The 27,641-nt window shown below is 41.2% G+C and overlaps 2 protein-coding genes and 2 long non-coding RNA genes across 4 annotated transcripts; 2 read left to right on the forward strand and 2 right to left on the reverse strand.

The window, feature by feature from the left end:
• Positions 1-3,344: 3,344 nt before the first annotated feature.
• On the forward strand, positions 3,345-4,634 carry LOC122001748. Its single transcript, XR_006117457.1, has 4 exons — positions 3,345-3,470; positions 3,539-3,710; positions 3,787-3,883; positions 4,571-4,634. It is a non-coding gene; the product is annotated as an uncharacterized LOC122001748 (long non-coding RNA).
• Positions 4,635-6,363: 1,729 nt separating this feature from the next.
• Positions 6,364-13,315, forward strand: LOC122001747. The gene is made up of 2 exons (XM_042556651.1): positions 6,364-8,276; positions 13,253-13,315. Exon 1 carries the CDS (start codon positions 6,720-6,722, stop codon positions 7,875-7,877), a length of 1,158 nt encoding a protein of 385 aa, XP_042412585.1. The 5' UTR covers positions 6,364-6,719; the 3' UTR covers positions 7,878-8,276; positions 13,253-13,315.
• Positions 13,316-25,395: 12,080 nt separating this feature from the next.
• On the reverse strand, positions 25,396-25,622 carry LOC122000250. The gene is made up of 2 exons (XR_006117042.1): positions 25,593-25,622; positions 25,396-25,482 (listed from the first exon to the last, which is right to left on the reverse strand). It is a non-coding gene; the product is annotated as an uncharacterized LOC122000250 (long non-coding RNA).
• A 399-nt stretch (positions 25,623-26,021) lies between these two features.
• On the reverse strand, positions 26,022-27,072 carry LOC121999516 (protein argonaute MEL1-like). Its single transcript, XM_042554188.1, has 4 exons — positions 26,665-27,072; positions 26,395-26,588; positions 26,175-26,324; positions 26,022-26,085 (listed from the first exon to the last, which is right to left on the reverse strand). The coding sequence occupies exons 1-4, from the start codon at positions 27,070-27,072 to the stop codon at positions 26,022-26,024; spliced, it is 816 nt and encodes a 271-aa protein (XP_042410122.1).
• Positions 27,073-27,641: the final 569 nt, after the last annotated feature.

The raw sequence follows: 27,641 nt of genomic DNA on the forward strand, positions 1-27,641 counted from the left end.
TGGAAGGTCGGCAGTCGGTGGTTTGGCGAGGTCGGCGAAGAAGACGAGAAGAGAGATGATGCCACATTTTTTTTTTTTTTTTGGCTTTGACGTGGAATGCCAACTCATCTCTACCGCACCAAACCGCAAAAATTGCACCGCAGGAGAGCATTATATGATAGATATATATATAGATTTGTTATACTACGGACTTTATCCTGCGAATTGTTACGGACCAACTGCCATGTCATATTATTTTATTTTTTTTAATACAAAATTTTCTCTTTCTTAATTTTTTTCCTTCTTCTTCTCGCTCTCGCTGTAACGAAACGCTCACCGCGCCTCGTCGCCGCTGGCCACCTGCCTATCCACCGGCCGCCTGACCACTGCCTCCAGATGCGCCGGAATCCGGCTGCGATCCTGTCGAATTCCGGTCGCGATCGCGTCTAGAATCCGGTGTGATCGCGGCCGGACTCCGGACGCTATCGCGACTGGACGCTGCCGACTGGACGCGATCGTGTCGGATTTCGGACTGGACGCTCGCGACTGGACGTTGCCAACTGGACGCTCACAACTGGACGCTCGCGACTGGACGCTGCCGACTGGACGCTACCGACTGGACGCGATCGTGCCGACTGGACGAGATCGCGGCCGGATTCCGACGCGATCGTGGCCGGAATCTGGCGCGATCGCGTCCAGTCGCGATAGCGTCCGGAATCCGGCCGCGATCGTGCCAGATTTCGGACGCGATCACGACTGGAATCCGGCGGGATCATGGCCGGATTCCGGACGCGATCACGACTGGACATGATCGCGCCAGATTCCGGCCACGATCGCGCCGGAATCCGGCCGCGATCTCGCCGGAATCTGGCACGATCACGTCCAGTTGCGAGCGTCCAGTACGTCGCGATAGTGGTCGGATTCCGGACGCTATCCTCGACGGGTTCACCTACTGGTCTATAGTATGGGTGGGTCCAGGCGGCTGGAGGCCGCCGGCGGTGGGCAGATGGCCGGTGGCAGGGCGTGTGGCGGGCACGCGAGGAGGCGCGGTGAGCACAGTGAGTAGCGAGAACCAATTGTTTCGGCGAGAACGAAGAGAAAAGAAAAGAAAAAGTCGCATTTAAAAAATTAAAAAGAAAATGATATGACAAATTCATAACAATCCGTAGAAAATAGCCCGCAGCATAACAATCCTATATATATATATATATATATATATATATATATATATATATATAATATGCTAAAATTCCTTATCATTCATTGTAAAATGTCTACCATTCATTTGACGCTTTTTTCTATCTCCAAAACTTTCTAATCCGGTTCATATCAAACCGATCCAACTTCACCTTCAGAACAAATAAAGTGTATTTTACTGAAGATATATCTGACTTTTATTAACATTTAAAATCACACCATACTTTTATTTATCAAATCATGTATTTTTTTTTGAAAAAAAACATACTTCTTTTTTAATACACTCGAGCCACTAAAAAAACATTTAAAATCTTAAAAAATATATCACATGTTAGTAAGTTTTTAAAACACTACTTTTTTTCTATCTAAAAAAGTTATTTTTTTTAAAAAAACGTAACATATTATTTAAGCCATGAAATTAAAGTTTGAAGGCCTAATGAAACTTGTCTTCGGGGCAATAGTTTAGTGGTCGGGTACCTTTTAAGTTTTTAAGTATTCAAGGATTAAATCTTAACTTCGGTGAAATAATGGACGAAGTTTTCTTAATAGATAGTTGACCTAAAAGTACTAGATTAATGAGATGCATGCTGTAAATGCTTTTTGATTTACTAGTAATCTGGATAACTGGTGCTAAACTTAGTAAACTTCTAAGAGTGTATTGGCCTTGATTTAGATTGATTATGATATTTATAAGTTTATTAGAGAGTTTTGGTCAAAAATCATTAATTGTCGTACAATATCAATATCTTAAAATTTTGAGGGCATATTCTGTGGTCCACTTTTTTATGTACCATTTGCAATTACGATAGGATTGTGGCCACTATCTGGCAGTAATTAATTACGATTCATCCATGGATTCATCGTTCCCCCTAGGTTATAATTTGGGTTGGGACGGGTGGATCATCGATGTGTAAGTAAGTACCTAGGCAGCCTGGCGCTGAGAGGGGGTGGCCTTCGGCTGGCAGTCCTGACCCAAACTATAACCTGGGAGGACGATGAATCCAGAAAGAGATCGTAACTAATTGTAGCCGGATCGTGGTCACGATCCAATTACAATTGCAAAAGATCCATCTCTTGATACATAAAAAAAAATGGACAAAAGGTTCTTGCTTCTAACATTATAGGCGTCGAGAGGGGGTGGCTATATATGCTGTGGAATTAAAGTTTAAGGGCATAATAAGGCTCAAGAGGCTCCTAGAAGTATGAACAAAGTTAGAAAATTGATTCGGTATAGATAACTATTGTACCCAAAGGATGTTCACACATATCTCCACAATGACATGATATTGTCCACTTTGGGCCTAGGCCCTCATGACTTTGCTCTTGGGTTCTCTCCAAAAGGCCTCATGCTAATGGAGATATCTTACATCCTTTTAAACCCATGATCTTTACCAAATCTTTCCAATGTGGGACTTTGATTGAACCCAACAATCCTCCCCTCAAACGAAGGGTCATAATTACTCTCATGGTCTGGGTCTCCCCGTAAGCATCTGGTCACCCTGACCTGCTCTGGGTCTCCCCGCAAGCATCCGTATCAAGTCACCTTGACCTACTTCGGGCCACCCGTGAGCATTCGGTCACCTTGACCTGCTTCGGGCCTCACTACAAGCATCCTGTCACCCTGACCTACTCGTCTTCCCGCAAGTATCCGATCATCCTGACATGATCTAGGTCTCCCCGCAAGCATTCAGTCATCTTGAGCTTCTTTGGGCCTCCCCATGAGTATCTGATCACCCTGACATGCTTCAGGGCCTTTCCCACAAGCATCCGTTTCCGATCACTCTTGACCTACTTCGGACCTCCCTACGAGCATCTGGTCAACTTGACCTACCCTGGGCCTACCTTTAACTTCGTTCAAGGCCACCCTACATTGCATCTGATCTGGACCATGACTCTGATATCATTTGTAAGATATGCGGATTTATTTTAGGGTTATCGTGGGATAACCTTAGGAAAATTTTTAAGATTTTTTTTAGAAATTGTTCTGGAGTTAAACGGAGTCCGTATGACTCGTTTTAAGGGATATGTCGATAGGGTTAGATGGAGGCAGGTTAGGAATACCCAAATTAGGTGGGAATTGATTAAGGTTAAACTTAGGTTTTAATTAAGCTAACCTAAGGTTTGGATTAACCACGCTATAAAGCGCCGAAGCCCTTTCTTTTTCCCCCGACTCTCTTCTCTGTTCTTTCTCTGTCGCTCGCAATCTCAGACGTCACGCGACCGAGACCGGCGACTTCTTCTTCTTTCGGTGGCGCCGGCGAGGAGGGGACCTCGGAGCTTCGACAAGAAGAAAGGTTAGTTAGAGCCGAACCTTCTTCCTCCCCGATCCCTTCCTCCCTTCTCTGATCTCGGTGAACAATAGCGACGGAGCTCGGTTTGGGGATTTCGCCGGCTGTCGGGAGGGAACCGAGGGCATCGGCGTTGGATCTGGGCATTGACGACAGGTTGTGTGAGGTAACGCCCATTGTTCCCTTCCGATTTCCCTGTTTTGTTCGTCGGCAAGAACAAGTCGAGCCCTAACTTCGATCTCGGAGGTAAGGGTTTTGTTTTGGTTGTGAATTCGAACCTTGATCTTTTCTAGTGTTGATTCGGGTGGTTTTCTTTGGGAAGCAAATATTGGTGTTGTGATTCCGGCCACTACAGATCTGCTGGGGATTACTCTTCTACATCATATCTGTGATTTTCTCCAGCGATTAAAGAAGAAGAGGTAATGAGGTCGAATCGTTTGTTGTTGTTAACGGATTTGTTTTGATGACTTCTTGCTATTCTTTCTTCTTGATCCGGTTGGTGCAGATGCAACATGTAGTCTTCTGTGGTAGGGAAATGATGCATTGCTTAATTCATACTCTCTTGACCGAACATTGTGTCCAATAGATTGTATCCAGTAGAGTGTGAACAAATGGAATCCCTATATGCCTTGATCTGGATCATAGGTAGAAGCATTAAGATGCGGTTGTTTAGGTGTTAAAAACTCTTAGTGTACTGTTTCACTAGGGTTTCTGGAAATTAGTGTGATCGGTATTAGTTGACAGTGATAAAAATTCTATATTGGGTAATTGGAGGCTTTTGGGTGTGAATTAACCTAAACCTAATCTTACCAAGGGAAGAGAGCAGTAACCATGGTTAGATATAATTTAATGTTGTAACTAAATATTAACCTGAATCTAAAATGACTTCAGTGACATTTAGGTTTTATGTTAGGTGATTATGGAAGAGTCTAATGGGAATTTAGTTTGGGATGAGTTAAGCTAAATTGATAATTAATTTAGCTTGACCAGTGGAAAGAATAGTGATCACAGTAGCTATTACTTTCAGTGGGTTATTTACTTAAAGGTAATTCGTCTATCTGTAGTATGCACATATTTAGTCATATAAATTTGTATATGTGATACAGGACCTTGATCGGCGGCGTGCCGCGTGACGTGGTGGTTCTGTTGATTGCGGGATATATCGAGGCGGGTATTTCTTCCTTAATTTCTATTTAGTTCTTTGAACTTTAAAAGCATGGTTATATTTGGATAAGTAGGTTGCATTCCTTAAATCAAATTATTTGTTGTTTTCCTGCTTGTCACCTTTGCTTGATCTTTGATATGATCTGGGTTGATTCTTTACAGTCTCTATTCTTGTTATCTGTGACTCTATTGTTTATACACATGTAGAGGGTTGTAGGGATGACTGTATTGGATGTTTGTGGTCTATACCTGTCTAGGTTGTGATTGGTACGTGTTATGGGTTGTACATGATTAACATTCCATTTGCTTAGTGGTTTGTGTAGCTACGTCTGATAGGATGGTTAGAGGGGTTTATGAGGTTGGGGTGGCTGCATTGATGGTGATAGGGTTTTTGTATCCTGATTATCTGTATCATGTTCATCATTTATTGCATGCTGACGACTGTTATCTCCCTTGTGGTGAGAGGGAGTCGTGAGTCATATCTAGCGCCGCACACTCGACCACTCATGGGTAGTGGTAGTTGGAGCAGTTGCCGCTGTCCTGTCCTGTTCACTAGGCCGCTCAGTATGTACACTGTCCACCTCGATCATTCTTGAGTAGTGAGTTTGGAGGGTTCAGTAGTCAGGGGGCTCATGATGTGGGCAGTCAGGGACCCTGATGCTATGTAGTTAGATAACTACTTAGTGTATCGAACGCCTCAGTCGCTCTATAGCGGTTACGTACGTTGAGGTTAGTATGGTTTGTCACGGACCCAAGCCTCTCGGCCATACAGGGGTCGTGGTGTCTGGAGAGGTGGCGGGGGTGGCCATGGAGCATGCATGCACTTTTGCATATGATGCACGGTGTATCTGTGAGGATATTTTCGCATACATGTCTACTAGATATTAGTTGCATGTGATTGTGTATTGTTGCATTTGTCTGAGCTATGGATGCTGCATATGGATGCCATGCCGCATACATGTCATTTACTTTACATATATTTGTAGTTGTATATGTATTGCACAGGTGTTGTTGACTCGGTGAGTTTACGGATGTTGGTACCATGGTATTGATTCTTTTCGGGTATGTACATTTATGTTATGTGCATTTATTATGTCGGGTTCATTCATATGCCATTGTTGTGTTAGATATAGTTAGATGTACTACACTGTTGACAGCATGACTCTATTCTTTACTTAGGAGACTGTATTCTTGATTCCTACTTATTTATGCAAACCATGCTTTATTCTGTCTATCACCCGCTGAGTTACCTGTACTCACCACCCTGTCTATACCATTTTGACTTTTCAGGCAGTAGGTAGATGATATGGAGATGCTTGGAGCATATTGCCAGCCGGTCCCATTTCCCGTGTCATATCCGAGGGATGAGTTGTGGTTTTGTTCCTTCTTATCTACATTTCGTATTCGTTGTATTTTGAGTACTGATTAGGTTTTGATACTTGTACTATGGACTTCATATCTGTGATGTGTTTTTGTGGACTTTTGTGTTTGTGGGTTTCCCCTTCGACTTCCCGTTGTGTTTTTGATATAGCCGTGTGGGCTACATGTCAGTTGTATGATTGTTTTCATTTCTCTTATCCAGCCGGGTAGGCTGTGAATATTAACTGCATGGTTGTGTTTCTTTTGTGCATAAATATTCCAGCCGCATGTGGCTGATGTATTTTTTTGCTTGTATGGATGCTTCAGATTGTCACCGGTACAGGGGAGATGCTGCCGGATTTTCGTCTGGCAGAGACTCCTTTGGGGGCGTGACAATTAGTGGTATCAGAGCAGGGTTTGCGATGCTTGTTTTTCGTGTTTTGGATTTTTGGAGGTTTACGTTATTTTGTGCTTTGGATTTTGAGGTTACGTCGTCTATCTCTCGGGTCTTGGAATTCCAAGGATTTCGAGGATTATGAGGTTTTTCGAGGTTTACGGGATTTACGACGTTTACGAGATTTACGAGGTGTATACTTGGAATTTATATTTTTCCGATGTGACTATTCGGATATTGGGACCAGGCAGCGGCAAGATATCTCCAAGCAATAGGATGTAAGTTACCTTACTGTTAGATTATTATTCTATAGCCTTACATTGTTGTTGGTATCAGGAATGAAGCATAGAGAGACCGCCCCTAGTCAGCGACGTGGTCCAGGACGACCACGGAAGCGACCTGCCGAGTCAGTGGAGTCTGAGCCAGTGGAGCAGGATGCAGATTCTTTCAGGAGTCCTGCAGAGGTTGAGATTGATAGTCGGGGACAGACCCCCCAGGTTCCTATGAGAGCTCCGGGTTTTCAGCCTCAGGCGGTTTCCCCTATATTACCACCAGTGGTCCCTACCCCTGCTGCTACTCCTTGGGTAAGGGATAGAGCTCATATCCCTCTATTAGCTCGGTCGGTAAAGGACCGATTTACCTTATTCCATGGAGTTCCCGACCCGACTGTTGCTCGTTCTTGGTTGGGAAATGTGGAGGATACTTTCGAGTATTTGTCGTGTACCGAAGAAGAAAAGGCTGACTTAGCTGCGTACCACCTAAGAGATCAGGCTGTTACTTGGTGGAAGATGCAGAAGACACTTTTTGGAGACCAGAGTATCACCTGGACTTTATTCCGAGATGCATTCGAGAGACAGTATTTCCCAGCTCCTTATCGTATGGCCCGTCGACAAGAATTCTTACAGCTGAAGCAGGGCGATCGGTCGGTGATGGAATATGATGCAGAATTTAACCGATTAGCTGAGTATTGCCTACATCTTGTGGCCCAGGAGAGCGATCGGTTAGATCAGTTCACTCAGGGCCTTGCCGCTTATATCCGTATCAGAATGTCTGGCTTTACTCCTATTACTTACCGGGAGGTGTTAGATAGAGCTTTGATGATTGAGATGACACAGCAGCAAGTTTCCCAGGAACGGGGAAAAGAGAAACAAAAGGCTCAAAGTGCAACTTCAAATCAGAGGTCACAGAATCAGGGTCAAAAAAGGCGAACTAAAGGGCATAGGTTACAGACTACTTCGGGAGAGTCTCATCGAATTCCGAAGACAGCACGATCATCAGCTGATTCCTCTCGTCCCTCCCATCAGTACTGGAAGGATCAATCTAGTGGACTTGTATGTTTTCAGTGTGGTGTTGATGGTCACTCTAAGACCAATTGTCCACTGGGTCAAAAGGTATGCTACTATTGCAAGCTTCCGGGGCATGTGAGCCGCGATTGTACTCTGAAAGCACAGATGGAAGCTGCCAAGGTTGCTACGCAAGGGAGTCATAGCAGTTAGACTCGACGACAGAAGGGATCACAGAAGGCACAGGGTAGTCCACTTCAGCAGCATATACCACCTTCTCAGGCACAAGTATACCATATTCAGAGTCAGCAGTACCCAGTAGTACCAGTGACTATGCAGTATTCTACCTCGGTTCCATCACATCAGACGCATCAGGTGCACCCGTATTTGCCAGCACCACCTAGCTCTTGTCCCGTGATACAGCCCCAGCAGTATACTACTACTCACCAGCCGCAGCAGTATGCTACCACGCACCAGCCTCCGCAGTTCACTACTACCCCACCAGTACAGTTGCAGACCACTACTGGGTATCGCCATCGTGCCCGGAAGTAGGACGAGTTTATGCTGTTACTCGCGAGGAGGCACAGCGGGCCGAGGGATCGGTCTTTCGCGGTATGGTTACTGTTTATTCATTTCCTGCTGAATTATTGATAGATACTGGTAGTTCCCATTCTTTCATTTCTCGGATATTTCTGAGTAAGATTTGTAGATTACCGGTTCGTCGGACTCATTCATTAGCGGTATCTTTACCCTCGGGAGAGATACTAAATATCAGTCAGGAGATTAGGGATTGTCCATTGGATTTCGAGGGTCAGACCCTTATTGTGGACTTACAGGTTCTGGATATGCTAGAATTTGACATCATTTTGGGTATGGACTGGTTAGCCAGATATTTTGCTATCGTCGACTGCAGCGCTAGAGTGGTTACATTTAGACCTCCGGGTCTACCGTCCTGGGTATTCATGGGTACCAAGGATGGGGGAATTTCTGTCATCTCAGCGATGCAAGTTCAGAGATTATTGTCTCAAGGATGTCGGGGGTATTTGTTATCTATGATTAAGATTGATCAGGATACTACTACACAGCTTTCTGACATTCCTATAGTTCAGGAGTACCCTGACGTATTTCCAGAAGAATTACCCAGCTTGCCCCCGAAAAGGCAGGTGGAGTTCACGATTGAGTTGATTCCGGGGACAACACCAGTGTCCAAGGCTCCATATCGCATGGCACCTAAGGAGTTGGAGGAGCTAAAAGTACAGTTACAGGAGCTGCTGGATAGAGGGTTTATCCGTCCTAGTGTGTCTCCATGGGGAGCTCCGGTACTCTTTGTGAAGAAAAAGGACGGATCGATGAGATTATGCATCGACTATCGACAGCTGAATGCAGTGACTATTAAGAACAAATATCCACTGCCACGTATAGAGGATCTATTTGATCAGCTCAAGAATACTTGTGTGTATTCAAAAATCGATCTGCGCTCTGGCTATCATCAGCTCAGTGTGAGAGATTCAGATATACAGAAGACAGCCTTCCGTACTCGATATGGACACTATGAGTTCTTGGTAATGCCATTTGGGCTTACCAATGCTCCAGCAATTTTCATGGATCTGATGAATAGGGTATTTCTGGAGTTCCTGGATCAGTTCGTGATTGTGTTCATCGACGACATATTGATATATTCTCGATCCGAAGAAGAACATGGGCGACACCTTTGTATAGTATTGGAGACGCTCCGGCGAGAACGTCTCTATGCAAAATTCAGCAAATGTGCATTCTGGTTATCTTCTGTGGGTTTTCTGGGACATATTGTTTCTAGCAATGGTATATCCGTGGACCCACAAAAGATAGAGGCGGTTACCAGTTGGGAACAGCCAAAGTCTGTACAGGAGATTCGTAGCTTTCTTGGTCTGGCCGGGTATTACCGCAGATTTGTTGAAGGCTTCTCTAGCATAGCTCTGCCGTTGACTCAGTTGACCAGGAAAGGGGTGAAGTTTTGCTGGACAGAGTCTTGCGAGACGAGTTTTCAGGAACTGAAGCGAAGACTCATTTCGGCACCTATATTAGTGCTTCCTTCCGGAGATGATGACTTCGTACTTTATACAGATGCATCATTACAGGGGTTAGGCGCAGTACTCATGCAACATGGACGGGTAGTTTCTTATGCCTCACGTCAGTTGAAAGAGCATGAGAAAAATTATCCGGTGCATGACCTGGAGTTAGCAGCGATTATATATGCGCTGAAAATCTGGAGACACCATCTATACGGAGTTACCTTCAAGATATTCACGGACCATAAGAGTCTTAAGTATCTATCTACTCAGAAAGAATTGAACTTAAGACAAAGGAGATGGATGGAATTCTTGAAGGACTATGACTGTACGATCAACTACCACCCAGGGAAAGCTAACGTGGTAGCTGATGCGTTGAGTAGGAAATCCCGAGGAGTTCTTGCCTGTCATCGCGTGATGGTTACAGAACTGGTACAGAAATTTTCTGAGTTGAGATTAGTAGAACAGGGTCAGACTGAGCAGGGTATTCTGTTATCTATGGTTGCCCAGTCACCCATTGTAGAGAGGATTAAAGAAGCTCAGGCTACAGATCAGCATCTGTAGTTTTTGTGTAGTAGAATCACCCCAGAATAGCAGACAGGGTTTTCTTGCGATGGAAATGGAATTCTATACTTCCGTGGGAGATTGTGTGTTCCTGAGCTACCTGCTTTGAGGGAGGACCTACTTCAGGAGGCACACCGGTCTAGATTTGCGATTCATCCTGGTGGTACACGTATGTATAGGGATCTGAGACGTTCTTATTGGTGGGCTGGCATGAAGAAGGACATCGCGGATTTCGTTGCACGATGCCTTGTATGTCAGCAAGTGAAAGCTAAACATCAGAGACCCGCTGGTTTACTCCAGAAGATACAGATACCGGAATGGAAATGGGAGCATATCACGATGGATTTCGTCGTGGGTCTACCCAGAACCCGGCGAACACATGATACGATTTGGGTGATCGTTGATCGATTAACCAAGTCTGCTCATTTCCTTCCGATCCGTAGGACGGACTCATTAGATCGATTGGCAGAGTTGTATTGTAGAGAGATTGTCAGACTTCACGGTGTACCTCTCAGTATTATTTCGGATAGAGATCCGCGGTTTACCTCACGTTTCTGGCAGAGCTTACAGCAGGCTATGGGTACAGAGTTACATTTCAGTACGGCTTTCCACCCCCAGACAGACGGTCAGTCAGAGCGCACCATACAGACACTAGAGGATCTATTGAGATCATGTGTCATTGATTTCCGAGGTAGTTGGGAGGATCATTTACATTTAGTAGAATTTGCCTACAACAACAGTCATCATTCAGCGATACAGATGACACCTTATGAGACGTTGTATGGCAGAGCATGTAGATCTCCCACCTTATGGATAGAAGTTGGGGAAACACAGATTTTGGGGCCACAGAGTCTTCAGCGTGATGCAGAGATGGTTTGTACCATCAGGCGCAGGTTGTCAGAGGCTCAGGATCGACAGAAGAGTTATGCGGATCGGAGACGGAGACCTTTAGAGTTTTCTGTTGGTGATCATGTATTTTTACGAGTATCCCCTACGAAAGGAGTAAAAAGGTTTGGGTTGAAGGGTAAGTTGGCACCTCGCTACATTGGACCCTTCCAGATTCTCGAGAGGATAGGTGAGGTGGTGTATCGACTGGCGCTACCACCATCACTTACTGGGGTGCATGATGTATTCCATAAATTTATGTTGAGGAGATATGTACCGCACCTTTCACATATTCTCACTGATGTATCAGTTGTACTTCAGCCGGATATATCTTATGAGGAGATTCCAGTTCGGATTTTGGATAGCAGAGAGCGCCGGTTGCGGAACAAGACAATTTGACTGGTCAAGGTCGGATGGCGGCATCACTCAGATGAAGAGGCCACCTGGGAGTTGGAAGATAAGATGCGAGCCAGTTACCCACACCTATTTACTGAAGGTGAGTAAAGTTTAGTTCAGTAACTAGAATAAGTTTATCTACTACTTCTTGCTTTTAGTTGGTAGTGGTAAATTTGGGGACCAAATTTTTATTAGTGGGAGAGAATGTAAGATATGCGGATTTATTTTAGGGTTATCGTGGGATAACCTTAGGAAAATTTTTAAGATTTTTTTTTAGAAATTGTTCTGGAGTTAAACGGAGTCCGTATGACTCGTTTTAAGGGATATGTCGATACGGTTAGATGGAGGCAGGTTAGGAATACCCAAATTAGGTGGGAATTGATTAAGATTAAACTTAGGTTTTAATTAAGCTAACCTAAGGTTTGGATTAACCACGCTATAAAGCACCGAAGCCCTTTCTTTTTCCCCCGACTCTCTTCTCTGTTCTTTCTCTGTCGCTCGCGATCTCAGACGTCACGCGACCGAGACCGGCGACTTCTTCTTCTTTCGGTGGCGCCGGCGAGGAGGGGACCTCGGAGCTTCGACAAGAAGAAAGGTTAGTTAGAGCCGAACCTTCTTCCTCCCCGATCCCTTCCTCCCTTCTCTGATCTCGGTGAACAATAGCGACGGAGCTCGGTTTGGGGATTTCGCCGGCTGTCGGGAGGGAACCGAGGGCATCGGCGTTGGATCTGGGCATCGACGACAGGTTGTGTGAGGTAACGCCCATTGTTCCCTTCCGATTTCCCTGTTTTGTTCGTCGGCAAGAACAAGTCGAGCCCTAACTTCGATCTCGGAGGTAAGGGTTTGGTTTTGGTTGTGAATTCGAACCTTGATCTTTTCTAGTGTTGATTCGGGTGGTTTTCTTTGGGAAGCAGAGATTGGTGTTGTGATTCCGGCCACTACAGATCTGCTGGGGATTACTCTTCTACATCATATCTGTGATTGTCTCCAGCGATTAAAGAAGAAGAGGTAATGAGGTCGAATCGTTTGTTGTTGTTAACGGATTTTTTTTTATGACTTCTTGCTATTCTTTCTTCTTGATCTGGTTGGTGCAGATGCAACATGTAGTCTTCTGTGGTAGGGAAATGATGCATTGCTTAATTCATACTCTCTTGACCGAACATTGTGTCCAATAGATTGTATCCAGTAGAGTGTGAATAAATGGAATCCCTATATGCCTTGATCTGGATCATAGGCAGAAGCATTAAGATGCGGTTGTTTAGGTGTTAAAAACTCTTAGTGTACTGTTTCACTAGGGTTTCTGGAAATTAGTGTGATCGGTATTAGTTGACAGTGATAAAAATTCTATATTGGGTAATTGGAGGCTTTTGGGTGTGAATTAACCTAAACCTAATCTTACCAAGGGAAGAGAGCAGTAACCATGGTTAGATATAATTTAATGTTGTAACTAAATATTAACCTGAATCTAAAATGACTTCAGTGACATTTAGGTTTTATGTTAGGTGATTATGGAAGAGTCTAATGGGAATTTAGTTTGGGATGAGTTAAGCTAAATTGATAATTAATTTAGCTTGACCAGTGGAAAGAATAGTGATCACAGTAGCTATTACTTTCAGTGGGTTATTTACTTAAAGGTAATTCGTCTATCTGTAGTATGCACATATTTAGTCATATAAATTTGTATATGTGATACAGGACCTTGATCGGCGGCGTGCTGCGTGACGTGGTGGTTCTGTTGATTGCGGGATATATCGAGGCGGGTATTTCTTCCTTAATTTCTATTTAGTTCTTTGAACTTTAAAAGCATGGTTATATTTGGATAAGTAGGTTGCATTCCTTAAATCAGATTATTTGTTGTTTTCCTGCTTGTCACCTTTGCTTGATCTTTGATATGATCTGGGTTGATTCTTTACAGTCTCTATTCTTGTTATCTGTGACTCTATTGTTTATACACATGTAGAGGGTTGTAGGGATGACTGTATTGGATATTTGTGGTCTATACTTGTCTAGGTTGTGATTGGTACGTGTTATGGGTTGTACATGATTAACATTCCATTTGCTTAGTGGTTTGTGTAGCTACGTCTGATAGGATGGTTAGAGGGGTTTATGAGGTTGGGGTGGCTGCATTGATGGTGATAGGGTTTTTGTATCCTGATTATCTGTATCATGTTCATCATTTATTGCATGCTGACGACTGTTATCTCCCTTGTGGTGAGAGGGAGTCGTGAGTCATATCTAGCGCCGCACACTCGACCACTCATGGGTAGTGGTAGTTGGAGCAGTTGCCGCTGTCCTGTCCTGTTCACTAGGCCGCTCAGTATGTACTCTGTCCACCTCGATCATTCTTGAGTAGTGAGTCTGGAGGGTTCAGTAGTCAGGGGGCTCATGGTGTGGGCAGTCAGGGACCCTGATGCTATGTAGTTAGATAACTACTTAGTGTATCGAACGCCTCAGTCGCTCTATAGCGGTTACGTACGTTGAGGTTAGTATGGTTTGTCACGGACCCAAGCCTCTCGGCCATACAGGGGTCGTGGTGTCTGGAGAGGTGGCGGGGGTGGCCATGGAGCATGCATGCACTTTTGCATATGATGCACGGTGTATCTGTGAGGATATTTTCGCATACATGTCTACTAGATATTAGTTGCATGTGATTGTGTATTGTTGCATTTGTCTGAGCTATGGATGCTGCATATGGATGCCATGCCGCATACATGTCATTTACTTTACATATATTTGTAGTTGTATATGTATTGCACAGGTGTTGTTGACTCGGTGAGTTTACGGATGTTGGTACCATGGTATTGATTCTTTTCGGGTATGTACATTTATGTTATGTGCATTTATTATGTCGGGTTCATTCATATGCCATTGTTGTGTTAGATATAGTTAGATGTACTACACTGTTGACAGCATGACTCTATTCTTTACTTAGGAGACTGTATTCTTGATTCCTACTTATTTATGCAAACCATGCTTTATTCTGTCTATTACCCGCTGAGTTACCTGTACTCACCACCCCGTCTATACCATTTTGACTTTTCAGGCAGTAGGTAGATGATATGGAGATGCTTGGAGCATATTGCCAGCCGGTCCCATTTCCCGTGTCATATCCGAGGGATGAGTTGTGGTTTTGTTCCTTCTTATCTACATTTCGTATTCGTTGTATTTTGAGTACTGATTAGGTTTTGATACTTGTACTATGGACTTCATATCTGTGATGTGTTTTTGTGGACTTTTGTGTTTGTGGGTTTCCCCTTCGACTTCCCGTTGTGTTTTTGATATAGCCGTGTGGGCTACATGTCAGTTGTATGATTGTTTTCATTTCTCTTATCCAGCCGGGTAGGCTGTGAATATTAACTGCGTGGTTGTGTTTCTTTTGTGCATAAATATTCCAGCCGCATGTGGCTGATGTATTTTTTTTGCTTGTATGGATGCTTCAGATTGTCACCGGTACAGGGGAGATGCTGCCGGATTTTCGTCTGGCAGAGACTCCTTTGGGGGCGTGACATCATTTGTTGTGCATAAAGGATGTTTGCATATCTCCACAATGACATGATATTATCCACTTTGGGCCTAGGCCCTCATGGTTTTGCTTTTGGGCTCTCCCCAAAAGGTCTCATGCCAATAGAGATATCTTACATCATTTTAAATCCATGATCTTTACCAAATCTTTTCAATGTCCGAAGCAGGTCAGGATGACTGGTATCAGAGCTACAGGTTTTTGACGGATTTCTTCAACATGCCGGGGACAACTTCTGCGAAGTTTGATATGGTGAAGTTTGACAGAACCGGAAACTTTGGATTATGGCAAAATTGTTGGGGTTCAATCAAAGTCTCACATTGGAAAGATTTGGTAAAGATCATGGGGTTAAAAAGGATGCATGATATCTCAATTTGCATGAAGCCTTTTGGGGAGAGCCCAAGAGCAAAGCCATGAGGGTCTAGGCCCAAAGTGGACAATATCATGTCATTATGGAGATATGTGAACATCCTTCGGTCCCAATAAATGGTATCAGAGCCATGGTCCGGATCAGATGCCATGTGGGGTGGCCTTGAACGAAGTTGAGGGTGGGCCCGGAGCAGGTCAAAATGACTAAATGCTTGCGGGGAGGCTTGGAGTAGATCAAGGTGACTGGATACTTGCAAGGAGATGAGTAGGTCAGGGTGACCAGATACTCGCAGGGAGGCCCGAAGCAGGTCATGGTTTGACCGGATGTTCACGGATAAGCCCGAAGCAGGTCAGGGTGACCGGATACTCGCGGGGAGGCCCAGAGCATGTTAGAATGATTGGATGTTTGAGGGGAGGCCTAAAGCAGGTCAGGGTGACTAGATGCTCGCGGGGAAGCGAGTAGGTTAAGGTGACCGGATGCTCGCAAGGAAGGCCCAAAGCAGGTCAAGGTGACCGAATGCTCGCGGGGAGGCCCGGAGTAGGTCAAGGTGATCGGTTGCGGATGCTTGCGGGGAGGCCCGGACCATGAGAGTAATTGTGGTCCTTCGTTTGAGGGGAGGATTGTTAGGGTTCAATCAAAGTCCCACATTGGAAAGATTTGGTAAAGATCATGGGGTTAAAAAGGATGCATGATATCTCTATTGACATGAGACCTTTTGGGGAGAGCTCAAGAGCAAAGTCATGAGGGTCTAGACCCAAAGTGGACAATATTATGCCATTGTGGAGATATGTGAATATCCTTTGGGCAAAACAATAACAATATAATATAATTAATAAAATAAAAAAAATCTTATAATCATAAAGTATTACAAAACAAGTACCTCATAATTGTTCTTTCCAAGTTTTCATATTTTGAAATCTTTGTACAATAGCTTCATTATCAACTATAAAAAATAATTCTTTTCTACACATCAATAACATCATAGAATAAAACAACATGATAGTGATACAAATTTATCACTTTTGGTAGATTATGATAGGGGTAACACGTGTTATCGAATGTTTGAAGATATCCTTCATTTTGAGAACATCAATGTGATGTTGCTAACCAAAACAATGAACCTTTTTTAAAAATGAATCTCAATCATCATCTCTCATAATTGGGAATAAGTATTTGCATACTTACACTAAATCCATTGCATTCACAATATATATTATGATCTTTCTTTTGCAATGTTGGTGACAATTCACTCAAAAATCCCTAAAACATGCTTCATCAAGTGTAGATTGAATGCAAAATCAAATAAAAGTATTAATTCCAATAAATTAAATGCCTCAATTTTTTTATTAGGATAACTATAATTATCTTCTGAAATCATTTCAAGGAAATTATTGACAGCAGAAAACATAAAAATTAAGTTGATCAAAGAATTATAATGTGACCCCAATGTGTATCTCTAGCATGTTGAAGGGTAGTTTCTTGATTAACTCCCTGGTCATTTGAAATGTCATTTCTCTCGAATGCTTCAACAATAAAATCTGAATGATTCTTTTTAAGAAGATTAGAACATTTATAGGATGATCCAACAACATTTACCACATCTCTAACATAAAAGAAATTAGAAATCGGAAGATTTTTCTTGGCCACAACTATACGAGCTAGTTGAAGCTGATGGACAAAACAATGTATGTAAAACACACATGAGATAACCTTTAAAATGAGTGCTTTTAGACAATTAGATTTACCTTTCATATTACTTGGTCCATCAAAATCCTTTCCTCTCAACTTATGCATGCTCAAATTATATTTAGAGAATATTTTATCAATGACAACTTTAAGTGAGAGTATTTTAGTATTGGTAACATGTTTAGTTCCAATAAAAGACTCATTTACATGTCCACTACTATCCACATAATGTCAAACATCTAACATTCACTCCTTTGTTGACACATCACGACATTTATCAACTAAAATAGAGAATAATGAATCACCAATATCTCTGATAATAACATTAATCATTTTAGTTACACAAGCACTCACTATATCCTTTGAATATCAAGTGATGCTAACTTACAATTTTGAGGAGCATTTTTCAATATTACATCATTAATCTCTTTATTTTAAGAACCTAAAAAGTCTAGTTGAATAATAAAGTTACCTAGATTAAGAGAATCTTATGTTTTATCATTACTCTGAAATGAATTCCCTTATCATAACAAAACTTTGATACAATCAATCGAAGCATTGAGATGGATACGATGATCATTCTGCATTTGCTTTGATTGTTTGTGCAAAATTAATTAAATGTGCTCATCTTAATTCACCAAAGCTACACAATTTATTCGAGCTTTATGATGCTCACTGTCATGTTGGCCAACATGAATATTTTACTTGTTTTACCCTTCCAATTTGTGAATTCTTTGCTAACAAAAGCCTCTCCTCCTACTTGTTTTCCCATAGTTATCTTGAAGAGAGAGCAATATAAACAATACGCGATATCTTTTTTTATACTATATTCCAACCAATCACCAAATTATTTAAACCATGAAGGATTGAACTGTCTAAATTAGCTTATTACAAATTGTCATTTTTGGAATTCATAGCCTAAAGGTTGAGATGGACCTTTTTACAAATATATCATTCGAACTTGATCCCTAATGTTATCATTATAAGCATAAATTTGAGTTCTTAGTCCATGATTATCAAATTCTTCAACTTTAACATCTCAAATGTTTTGTTCTTCTTGTTATGGATTTTTCTTATAAAAAATATATGCATTGTAGATATAGTGGTTTCCTAATAAAAATAAACAAAAAATAAATTAATAATCTAAACTATTTAAACATTGAAAATCTTAAAGTGATCTAATATCATAGATAAAATCCATGCTTATTGCTTAATTGTATAATAGAGGTGTAAGTAGGTGAATTTGAGGGGAAAAATGCATTACAACCATAGTTGTATAATTATCATAACTTTAGACTCTTAGAGTTTTTAAGTTTAGCAGCAAACACAATTTACTAGAAGAATATAAATGTGTAAAAAGAACAAAAAAAAAGATTTATCTTAAAATATATATATATATATATATATATATATATATATATAATTAATGTCTATGGAACTGAAATTTATAATTTATTGTATAATTATATAGAGGACGGCGGTCACGATCATTAGATGAGGCTACAACGTGGTAACCACGCGAGCAACCGTTGCCCGACGAGCCAACCTCATGAACGGCTGCTGCTCCACTAGGCAACAACGCGATAGTGGCTGTGTTCCAGGCAGTTGCGTTGCCACCTTGCGGGGCACGGGTTTGCGAGTGGCTGCATCACTGCCTAGCGACGGGGCAACAGTTGTTTCACGAGTGGCTACGTCACTGCCTAGCAGCAGGGTAGCAGCTACTTCGCAAGTGGCCTTGTCAGTGCTTGGTGGGGCAGCAAGTGCTCGGGAGGTTGCCTCACCGAGCAATGCAAGCGGCCACCATCTTTTTGGCGGAAGGAGAAAATGGTTTAGGGTTACCTTGATTAAGCTTCCTTGCTTGCTGCGTAGTGCGAAGGGCGTAAACGTAGCTTGCTGCGGAGTGCGGAGAGTGTTATCTATGGGAAATAAATAAATAAATATGCAACCTTAATTAAATAAGGATGAAATTGGGTTTCATTGTTGGAGATAATAAAAATGTAAAACTATTAAAATTGTCCTAATTAAACTTATTGAGTAAAATTATAACAAAATAAATGATAATTAATAAGGCAATAAATTTATAAGAATATATAAAGTTTATTAGGATTTTTTTAGAAATTTTTTAGATTTTTTTAGAATTTTAAAATGGGTGTTAAGATATTTCATTGGGGATAGTATCAAGTTTTTCTAAAGCATATTTTGATTACACAATTAAAGTGAGAGTTGCATTAAATATACATTTTAAAACCCTAAGTTCTATTCTCTCTCCACCGCCCTTCTATTGTCTGCATCGTGCAGCAGTGTTTCCTTCGCGAGGACGATGATGTTGCCCAGTGTCTCTTCGGCCCAACGTCGATGTCGACTGTAGTCGACCATCGCCCAATCGAAGCCAACCAATCGCCGGTGCAGCTCTGCCCATGCGTACACAGTGTTTCCACCTCTAGAAAGACTAGCGTCGCCCAATAGCTGTCGCAGCTCCTTCATCGATGTGTGCAAGGCCACACCGGCGCTACGCCCTTTCCTCGTTGACTGCATGTCGCTCCTCTGTGCCGTTTCCTCCTGATGAACTCAAGTTCGTAGTGCACGCCGTGCCCACTGTCGCGTTTCCGTGATGTTGTGTGCCCTTCCCAGCTGCCTCAGGTTGTCGCCTACTCAGTCCATGACAAAGCAACCTTCCATGGCTATTGGCGTGTTCGTGCATCACCATCGTCGTTGCCCGACCTTCCAACTAGCTGTCTTTTCCTTTCTTGCTCGACCTCGAGCGTGTGCACATTTGCTCGGATCGCTACCCTCTTTGTTAATTGACACTAACAACCCCATCACCAGCAGATTCCCATCGCCGCCATCGAAAGGTAAGATAATTAGAGTTGATTAATGAACAATAAATGATTTGATTTATTCAGTAGATTAATTAGATTGTAAGTAGAGTAATTTGATTAATTAAACGATATATGATTAATTAAAGTTGTGATTGATTAATATAATTTATCTAGATTAATGAATTAGAACCGTTTAATAAATTAATCGATTAATTAATAAGGATTGATTTAGGAGATTAATCGGGTTAAGTGAGGATTAATTTTACAGCTAAGTTATTAATGAGTTTAAGAAATTAATAAATTAAGCTGTTAACCTATAAATTAATTTGGATAAATTAATTAATAGACAGGTATGGAGGTTTGGATTATTTAACCAGCTATTTTGATATTTATCACAATCTAATTATGTAAGATAAATTCGTGAGAATAAATCGTCGAGAAGATTAATAATTGGGAATTAACTATGTCAATGGATTAATTAATATATTGATTAATTAATCAATGGAGTTTGTATATGGATTAATAAACCATTAGATTCTTAGTATCATGTAGGATTCATGTTCGAGATAGACCTTGTGAATTGAATATGATCTACAATCAAGGTAGGTAGTTTCTGCTTTGACCTCTTTATTCTTTGATCTTTATGCATAATTATTTATCGTCATTTATTGATTAGACAATAGTTACTACTTATCTTGACTTCACTCTATTTGCTTCTTGAGTTGATACTTTATTACTCGCCCTTTATATTTAGTGCATTTAATATCTGTGCAGTCTTCTTTGTTTTTATGCATGTATTGTTTGAGTATTATCGTAGTATAATTATAGATTTATGCTCAGACATTTAGCTTGTAACCATATGTTAGCGAAATTATAGTATAGTTGTATACTATATAAGTGCATATATGTTAGCGAGACTATACTTGCTTATACGAGATAGATGATAGAGTATTCCACTGGATTATCTTCTTTGGACCGACACCCACCCCCGCCCGACTACATGATTTCAAATGAGATATTATGACTAGATGACTATGATTTCCTCAATTGAGATTGTTACTATTATATTTGCTATTGTGGTACTTAAACACATGTTATTAGACTTGTTACTTAATGCATGTCTATGCATTTGAACTATCCATTAGATTAGATAGTGATCTTGAGCTATCACAAGTAGACCTTAGCGAATAGTTAAATATCCTACTTGACCCCTTGTTGGTTGTTTGGGCTTGTGACTATATGCTAGTGAGACCATACCATAGTGTAGCTAGCAAAATTTACTCTTGGAGGTGGCTGCCACTGCTTACATATCATTTTTAATTTATACACTTATATATTCTGTTTATCCATGGGACCATCCGTGATAGAGTGTTCTCCCACTGACAGTGACTTTTTACATACCTTGACTGCCCACAGGACCATCCGTGATAGAGCGTTCTCTCGTAATCAGTGATAGGAGAGCTAGATAGCTACCTCATCCTGTCTTCCCATAGGACTATCCGTGGTAGAGCATTCTTCCACAGATATTGACTAGTTATTTACCCTTACTGCCCATGGGACCATCCGTGATAAAGCGCTTCTCCTGTGGTCAATGCTTGCTATATTCTTGCTATATGTCAGTAATGTATTTATTTGCGAAGGTTTAAAGGTACTATATGTACTCCCGATTTATTAGTTGTACTTAGTTGAGTAGGTTAGTGTAGTGTTATGTTATTGATTATATTTTTGATTAGCAGGTGATTATATTGGGGCACTTACGTTGGTTAGTAAGTATTTTTTTACCTGAGGCTGCATCCTTTAATCTCCTTATATATAGTATCATGCACTATCTTCTTATTATTAGTACCCTGAGGTAGTTTTGATGTGGTCAACTAAATTAGAATTAGGTCATGTTGTGTTTTCATGCCCTGTCTCTGAGTGTGCAAGAACTTAGCAGCACAGGAAATCGAGCGAAAGACACAGCTAGCAGGAAGGATAGCACGAGAGAGATTTGATGGGTTCAGTGCGTTCGAGGGATGAAGCATTGCAGAAGAGTATGTTCACAGACGAGAAGGAAGTGCATGACATTTCCAAGGGACAAGAAGCTGGAGTGGAAGGTTGCTCGAGAAGGTCAGAAAATGGATTCGGGTGAGCCCTATTCCGGATGACCGAAATCACCCAAGTGACTAGAACCGGAGCAAGAGCCCATACCAAAAAGTCAATTGGGAAGTTGACTTCAGTCCAGGTGCCTGGATCACCTAGCCGCCCCTAGGGCAACTCATTCATCAGGGGTTGTATCGCAAAAGTCCGGGCGCTCGGAACCCTTCCGGGCGCTTGAAACTAAAAGTTTATCAAAACTAAACGTGTTACAATCTGTTCCAACCTGGATACAATTTTATCTATGTACAAGCACCTAGAACCTTTTCAGGTGCCCCAATCAGGGCTATAAATACATCCCTGATCCTAGTAGTTCAGAATCACTTGTACACGAGTTTTTTAAAGTGTTCTACTACTTTGTGTGCTTCCAACGCTTGTAAGAGGCTTCTCCGCTTACGACGAAAGGAGAATTTGATTAGTACTTCAAAGTTTTGGATTAACAACCTTCTCGGTTGTAACCAAGTAAAATCAGTAGACTCTTTCTTTTTATTAGTTTATCAATTTTTTCTTTATATAAGTGTCTTATTATTTCAAAAGATTGAGAAAGATTTTATTTTCTTTTTGAAGGGAAATTCACCCCTCTCTTGCCGGTCGCACGGGTCCTATCAAGTAGTATCAGAGCCAGGCTTGGTTCAGAAGGACTAACCGCCATCTAAAGTAAAAGAAATGGCAAGATCCAATATCTACCCGTCGAAATTTGAGGGAGACTTTGCAACGTGGAAGAAGCGCATGGAAGTATTCTTCAAAACTGGCTTCAAAATTCTCTTAATTATAAATTACGGTTTTGTAGCACCTACAGATCAGCACAGAGCCGAGAAAGAAGAGTACACATGGATGAAGAAGGAGCAAGTCAACTTCGTGGCTAATGGGAAAGCAGAGTTTCATATGCTTAGCGTTCTTCTGCCCTAGGAGGTCAGCCGGATTGAAAGCTACGACTCTGCCAAAGATCTCTAGGAGAAATTCCTGGAGCTCCACGAAGGTACTTTGGAAGCTAAATTGGCAAAGCAGGACATCCTCTGAAGCCAACTGAGGAACCTCCGGATGAACAAGGGAGAGAAAGTAGCCCAACTCCATGCAAGGATCAAAGACCTAATCACCCAACTCAACAGCCTCGGAGAAAATGTAACAAATCATAATTTCTTAAGGTACACACTTAACTCTTTTCTGAGAACTCTAGAGTGTTCAGCCTTAGTAGATGCTTACTACATCTCTAAGGACCTTGAGGTATGCACTCTTGAAAATTTATTTTCAACTTTTGAACTTCATGAGTCTCGCTTATAGATTCTCAGGAAATAGACACTACAACAAAAACATTAAAAGACAATGGTTAAAAACCGTTGTCATAAGCCCTTTAAACCCGTTGTAACTGCCACTGTTGTTAAATGTGCGGTAAAAGACAACGGTTTAAAACCGTTGTCTTTGACCACATTAGACAACAGTCATGCAACGGATTTAAAGTGTTGTCTTTTAATACCAAAGACAACAGTTCTGCAACAGTATAAAATCGTTGTAATTGCCAATTTTGCAAAAATTTGATCGCAGATATACTTTTAACAACATATACACTATTGTCTTTCTTCAAAATTTAGTTTAAAGCCATTGTCTTAGAATACTTTTCACAACGGTTAAAAATCGTTGTCTTTGTACATTCAGTTGCATGTCTATATATGTACTTTTCACAACGGTTAAAACCATGGCCATTGCACACAAACTGGTACAACGTAACATTTATACATTCACAAAAATAGTTTTCAACATATATACATTCGATTAGTTGTCTTTAATTTATATATACATCTTGTCTCAACCAAAAACCGGTACATGTGTACATTCACTTAAGTTTATAAACAATTCTATATATACAATTACTACAAGCTATTCAAACATGACCACAAGTAGTATCCAATCATGACAACCACAAAAGATGAAACCACAAAATTAAGTTTATAAGACCACAACCATGCAAATTAATTTGTCCTTTTTCTGAATAAATCAAGTCAAGATCGGATATGCAACAATCTTCACGTATTGGTTCTTTTTCTGCATACCCAGCTTGCAAACCCAGCAATTTCTCCCTGGTATGAAAATAAAATATAGTTAAAGTCATAGAAAAAAAGAATGGCCAAATAAGCACGAGAAACGTTGCCGCTTCACAATTTCATGAGTAGTCAAGCAAGTGAGCACGAAAAAAGTTTATGAAACTGGTTCATATGGCTGTTCCAACCCTTCAAATTCATTTCTTTTGTTAGTTCAAGGCTAATTGTACAAAGTTGGACAAATAGTACAGCAGATAAGTTAAAGAAATAAGGTAATTGAATTAAATCGTCCAGTGCATGGAATAGAGCAAAAGTGTGCAGTGGACAAGGACTGAAACCAGGATTGGCAAAAACGTTTTAGCAAGCAGATGAAGTTGAATCCAACACATACCAAGTACGCATAAGCTATACATAATCTAATATGATAACACCACCCTGCTTAAGTCAAGGTGAAGCCTTACACGGAATAAACCAACAATCCCTGTAGCTAGTAACAGCAAATAAAGGAGGGCAGAATACATTGGGAAGCAAAAAGCAGTCAGATCAGAGCAACTCTAGGTAAGTCTAGATAGTTGGTGTATCTTGCATATAGTGATTGCTAAATTGGTTTGGTTTGGTTTGCCATAAGTAAGTCCAAACAACTATGTGAATGAACTTGGCCATTGTGATTCTCAACAAAGTGTAAGTTATTTCCATCCAACTTTAACTCATTCCGACCATTCATCATGTCCAACAAATTGCAAATTCCAAATATTTTAAATTTTGTTTGATTGAGAAACCATTTTCATTCCCAAAGAAAACAAGAATCTCAATACTATTAATTAAATTGGTCTTGCTCCTGCATTTTCCCCATGTATTATCATGTTCATAAATCAAGTAACTGCTCAAAATATTTATCTAGCTCACCTCCTTTACGTGTAAATCCTAGTCTGCAGAAAACTGTCCATTAAGAAAGGAAACAATTCATGATGCTCAAAGTTAATCAGTTCATCATAATCTGACAAGTGTGTTAGTCCTACAGAAATGTTTTTACTAGCAAATGATATATATGTTTGAACATCTCAAAATCTTAAGATGTTGAAAAACATTTCATGCATTCCAGTATAAGAATAATAATATAAAATAGAGATGTTCTACCTGGATGTCCTACACACTAAAGTTTTAATAATCATGATGTTTCCAGGGGCATATCTGTTAGGATCAGATTATGTAATTTGCATTATATGCAAATACTTTCCGAATAGATCAAGTCATTGTATGATTTTAAATACCTAGTCATAAATATAGTCTTGTATGCATTCTGCCCACTCGGAACGCACTTCATCAATTTCTTCTCTAGAGTACTGGGGTTTGATGAACTGTGAACAAAGACATAGATTAGATTAGTAAAAAACAATCAAAAGATGATAAGTGCAAAATGATAAACACAAATATTTGAGAAGATTGAGAATTGAATGTCAAATATTACTATTGATCGAAGTGAATCTCTCTCGATAGTTTCCAATTCTTCAATAATATCTCTCATATATCTCATCACATAAAAACCACATTATTTCGCATCTGGTTGGCGAGAACCCTATGTTAAAAACAAATTGTAAATGTCTAATATACATGTTTAATTGTTTATAATTTAATCATAAGTAGACATGCATACCTTTACTGCTTCCCATGTAACATGTTTTTTCCCTTTTTTTGGAACTTGAAACTTTATTATTCTCAACCCAATTACATTTAAACATTGGAACTTGAAACTTTTGATAATGGAATATAGCCTAGATAAATTGATAGTTTCCTCAAAACAGATAAACCAAAGAACACTTCCAGCAAGACTTACCTATGTTCAAAGACAAGCCCATTTGTGTTGGTCGAAGGCTTTGATAGTAGCCCCTCCAGCATTCTAAGCCTTCTCCAATGGGTGCCCAAAGCTCGGGGAAAAGAAGGACCGTGCTACCGAAGTATACCTGAAGCAGAACAAGTTGCAACGAAAATAATATTAACAATAATATAGTACTTGAGAAAATTGTACAGAAAGAAAAGGAAACAGAAGTACTTGGTAGATGGAGACTCCCTAAGAACAATATCAAGGGCTTGAATGACTTCTTGAGGTGCCTCAATCTGTCGACCAGCTAAAAACTCCTTCAGGTTGTGTATGCTTGTGTTTCCAGCAAGCTTAATAATCACTCTAAAATCCTTGGCCTTCCTGAAGAAGAGGAAAACCACACGATTTTAACAGATACGGTCAGCATAAAGCTTCAGTTGAGAAACAGTACCTTCCATCATTTTCAGGCAGTGAAACCGTGAACTCCTTTGACTCAAAAGGAAAAGTACCAGCCGTATACAGGTTCTTCCTTCCATCATAAGCTGGCATTCTCCTTCCCAAGGCTTTATCCTTATGCGCCTTGACAAGCTCAGAGATGATTTTTCTATTGGTAGCTCTGGACACTGATTCGGGCACTATACTCACCTACAAATTCAGAACAAGGTATTCTCCATCAAATGGGAAGAATGATGCATAACGAACGAGAAACATAGAAACTTACATCATAGTGGAAAAGAGTATTGTCGGCAATCTCAACAAGGAAATGGTTAGTCCTAACTAAGCACGACCTTCCGACGGTGACGAAATCCGGCCGAGCCGGATGCCTCAAACCCTTGCTAGAAGCCAGAGGCGCCGCCGACTGAGGAGTCTGCTCCTTCGTGGGCTCGACAATCGTGAGATGCCGGAGTTCTTCGCCGATAGAAGAGGACGAAGGCGAATCTGCTGCTGTGGCCAGCGGCGAAGGACGGTACGATGCAGACGGAGTCGTCGACGATTCCTGAGAGCGAGGAGCCGGAGCATATCCGCCCCTTCCTCCGCCGCCACGCGATCTGCCACCGTCAACAGGACCCCGACCGCCCCGTCCACCGCCACGGCGACCACCTCCATATGCTCCTCGTTCGCCGGACATTGCGAGAGACAGGGCTCATATGGGAGAAGGAATAACAACAAACCAAAAGATGCTGGTGAGAGTCTGCGAGAGAGGTTTAGCCAGAGAGGAGTTTTGAGGAGAGGGGTTCGTGCAAAGGGGTGGAAGGCAAAAACGTGTGAGGAGTAGAGAAGATTGTGTGAGGAGATCGGGAAGAGGAGATTGTGTGAGGAGAGGGAACGTGAAGAGATCGCGGGATGAGGAGAGGAGAAAGACACAGTTGCCTAGGGTTCCTGAAGACTAAGGGGAGGGAAAACACGCGCCAAAATATATTTCGGAGAGGGGAAGACATTAAACCAGGGCAATGGAACAAAAGAATTAGGTTTACAACGGTTTACAAAATTGTAGTCGTATCCTCTAAAAAATACGCTTAAAAACAACGGTTTTAGAAAACCGTTGTAAAATGCGTTGTTGATTAGAAAACAATTCGCTCAACGACAACGGTTTTTACAAAAACCGTTGTCTTTTGTTTTTCTTTAGAGCTAAAAGACAACGGTTTTGTCAAAAACCGTTGTCTTTTGTCAAATTAACAACAGTTCCCTAAAAAACCG

Source organism: Zingiber officinale, chromosome 7A (genome assembly GCF_018446385.1).
Source record: "Zingiber officinale cultivar Zhangliang chromosome 7A, Zo_v1.1, whole genome shotgun sequence".
Classification (NCBI taxonomy): Eukaryota; Viridiplantae; Streptophyta; class Magnoliopsida; order Zingiberales; family Zingiberaceae; genus Zingiber; species Zingiber officinale.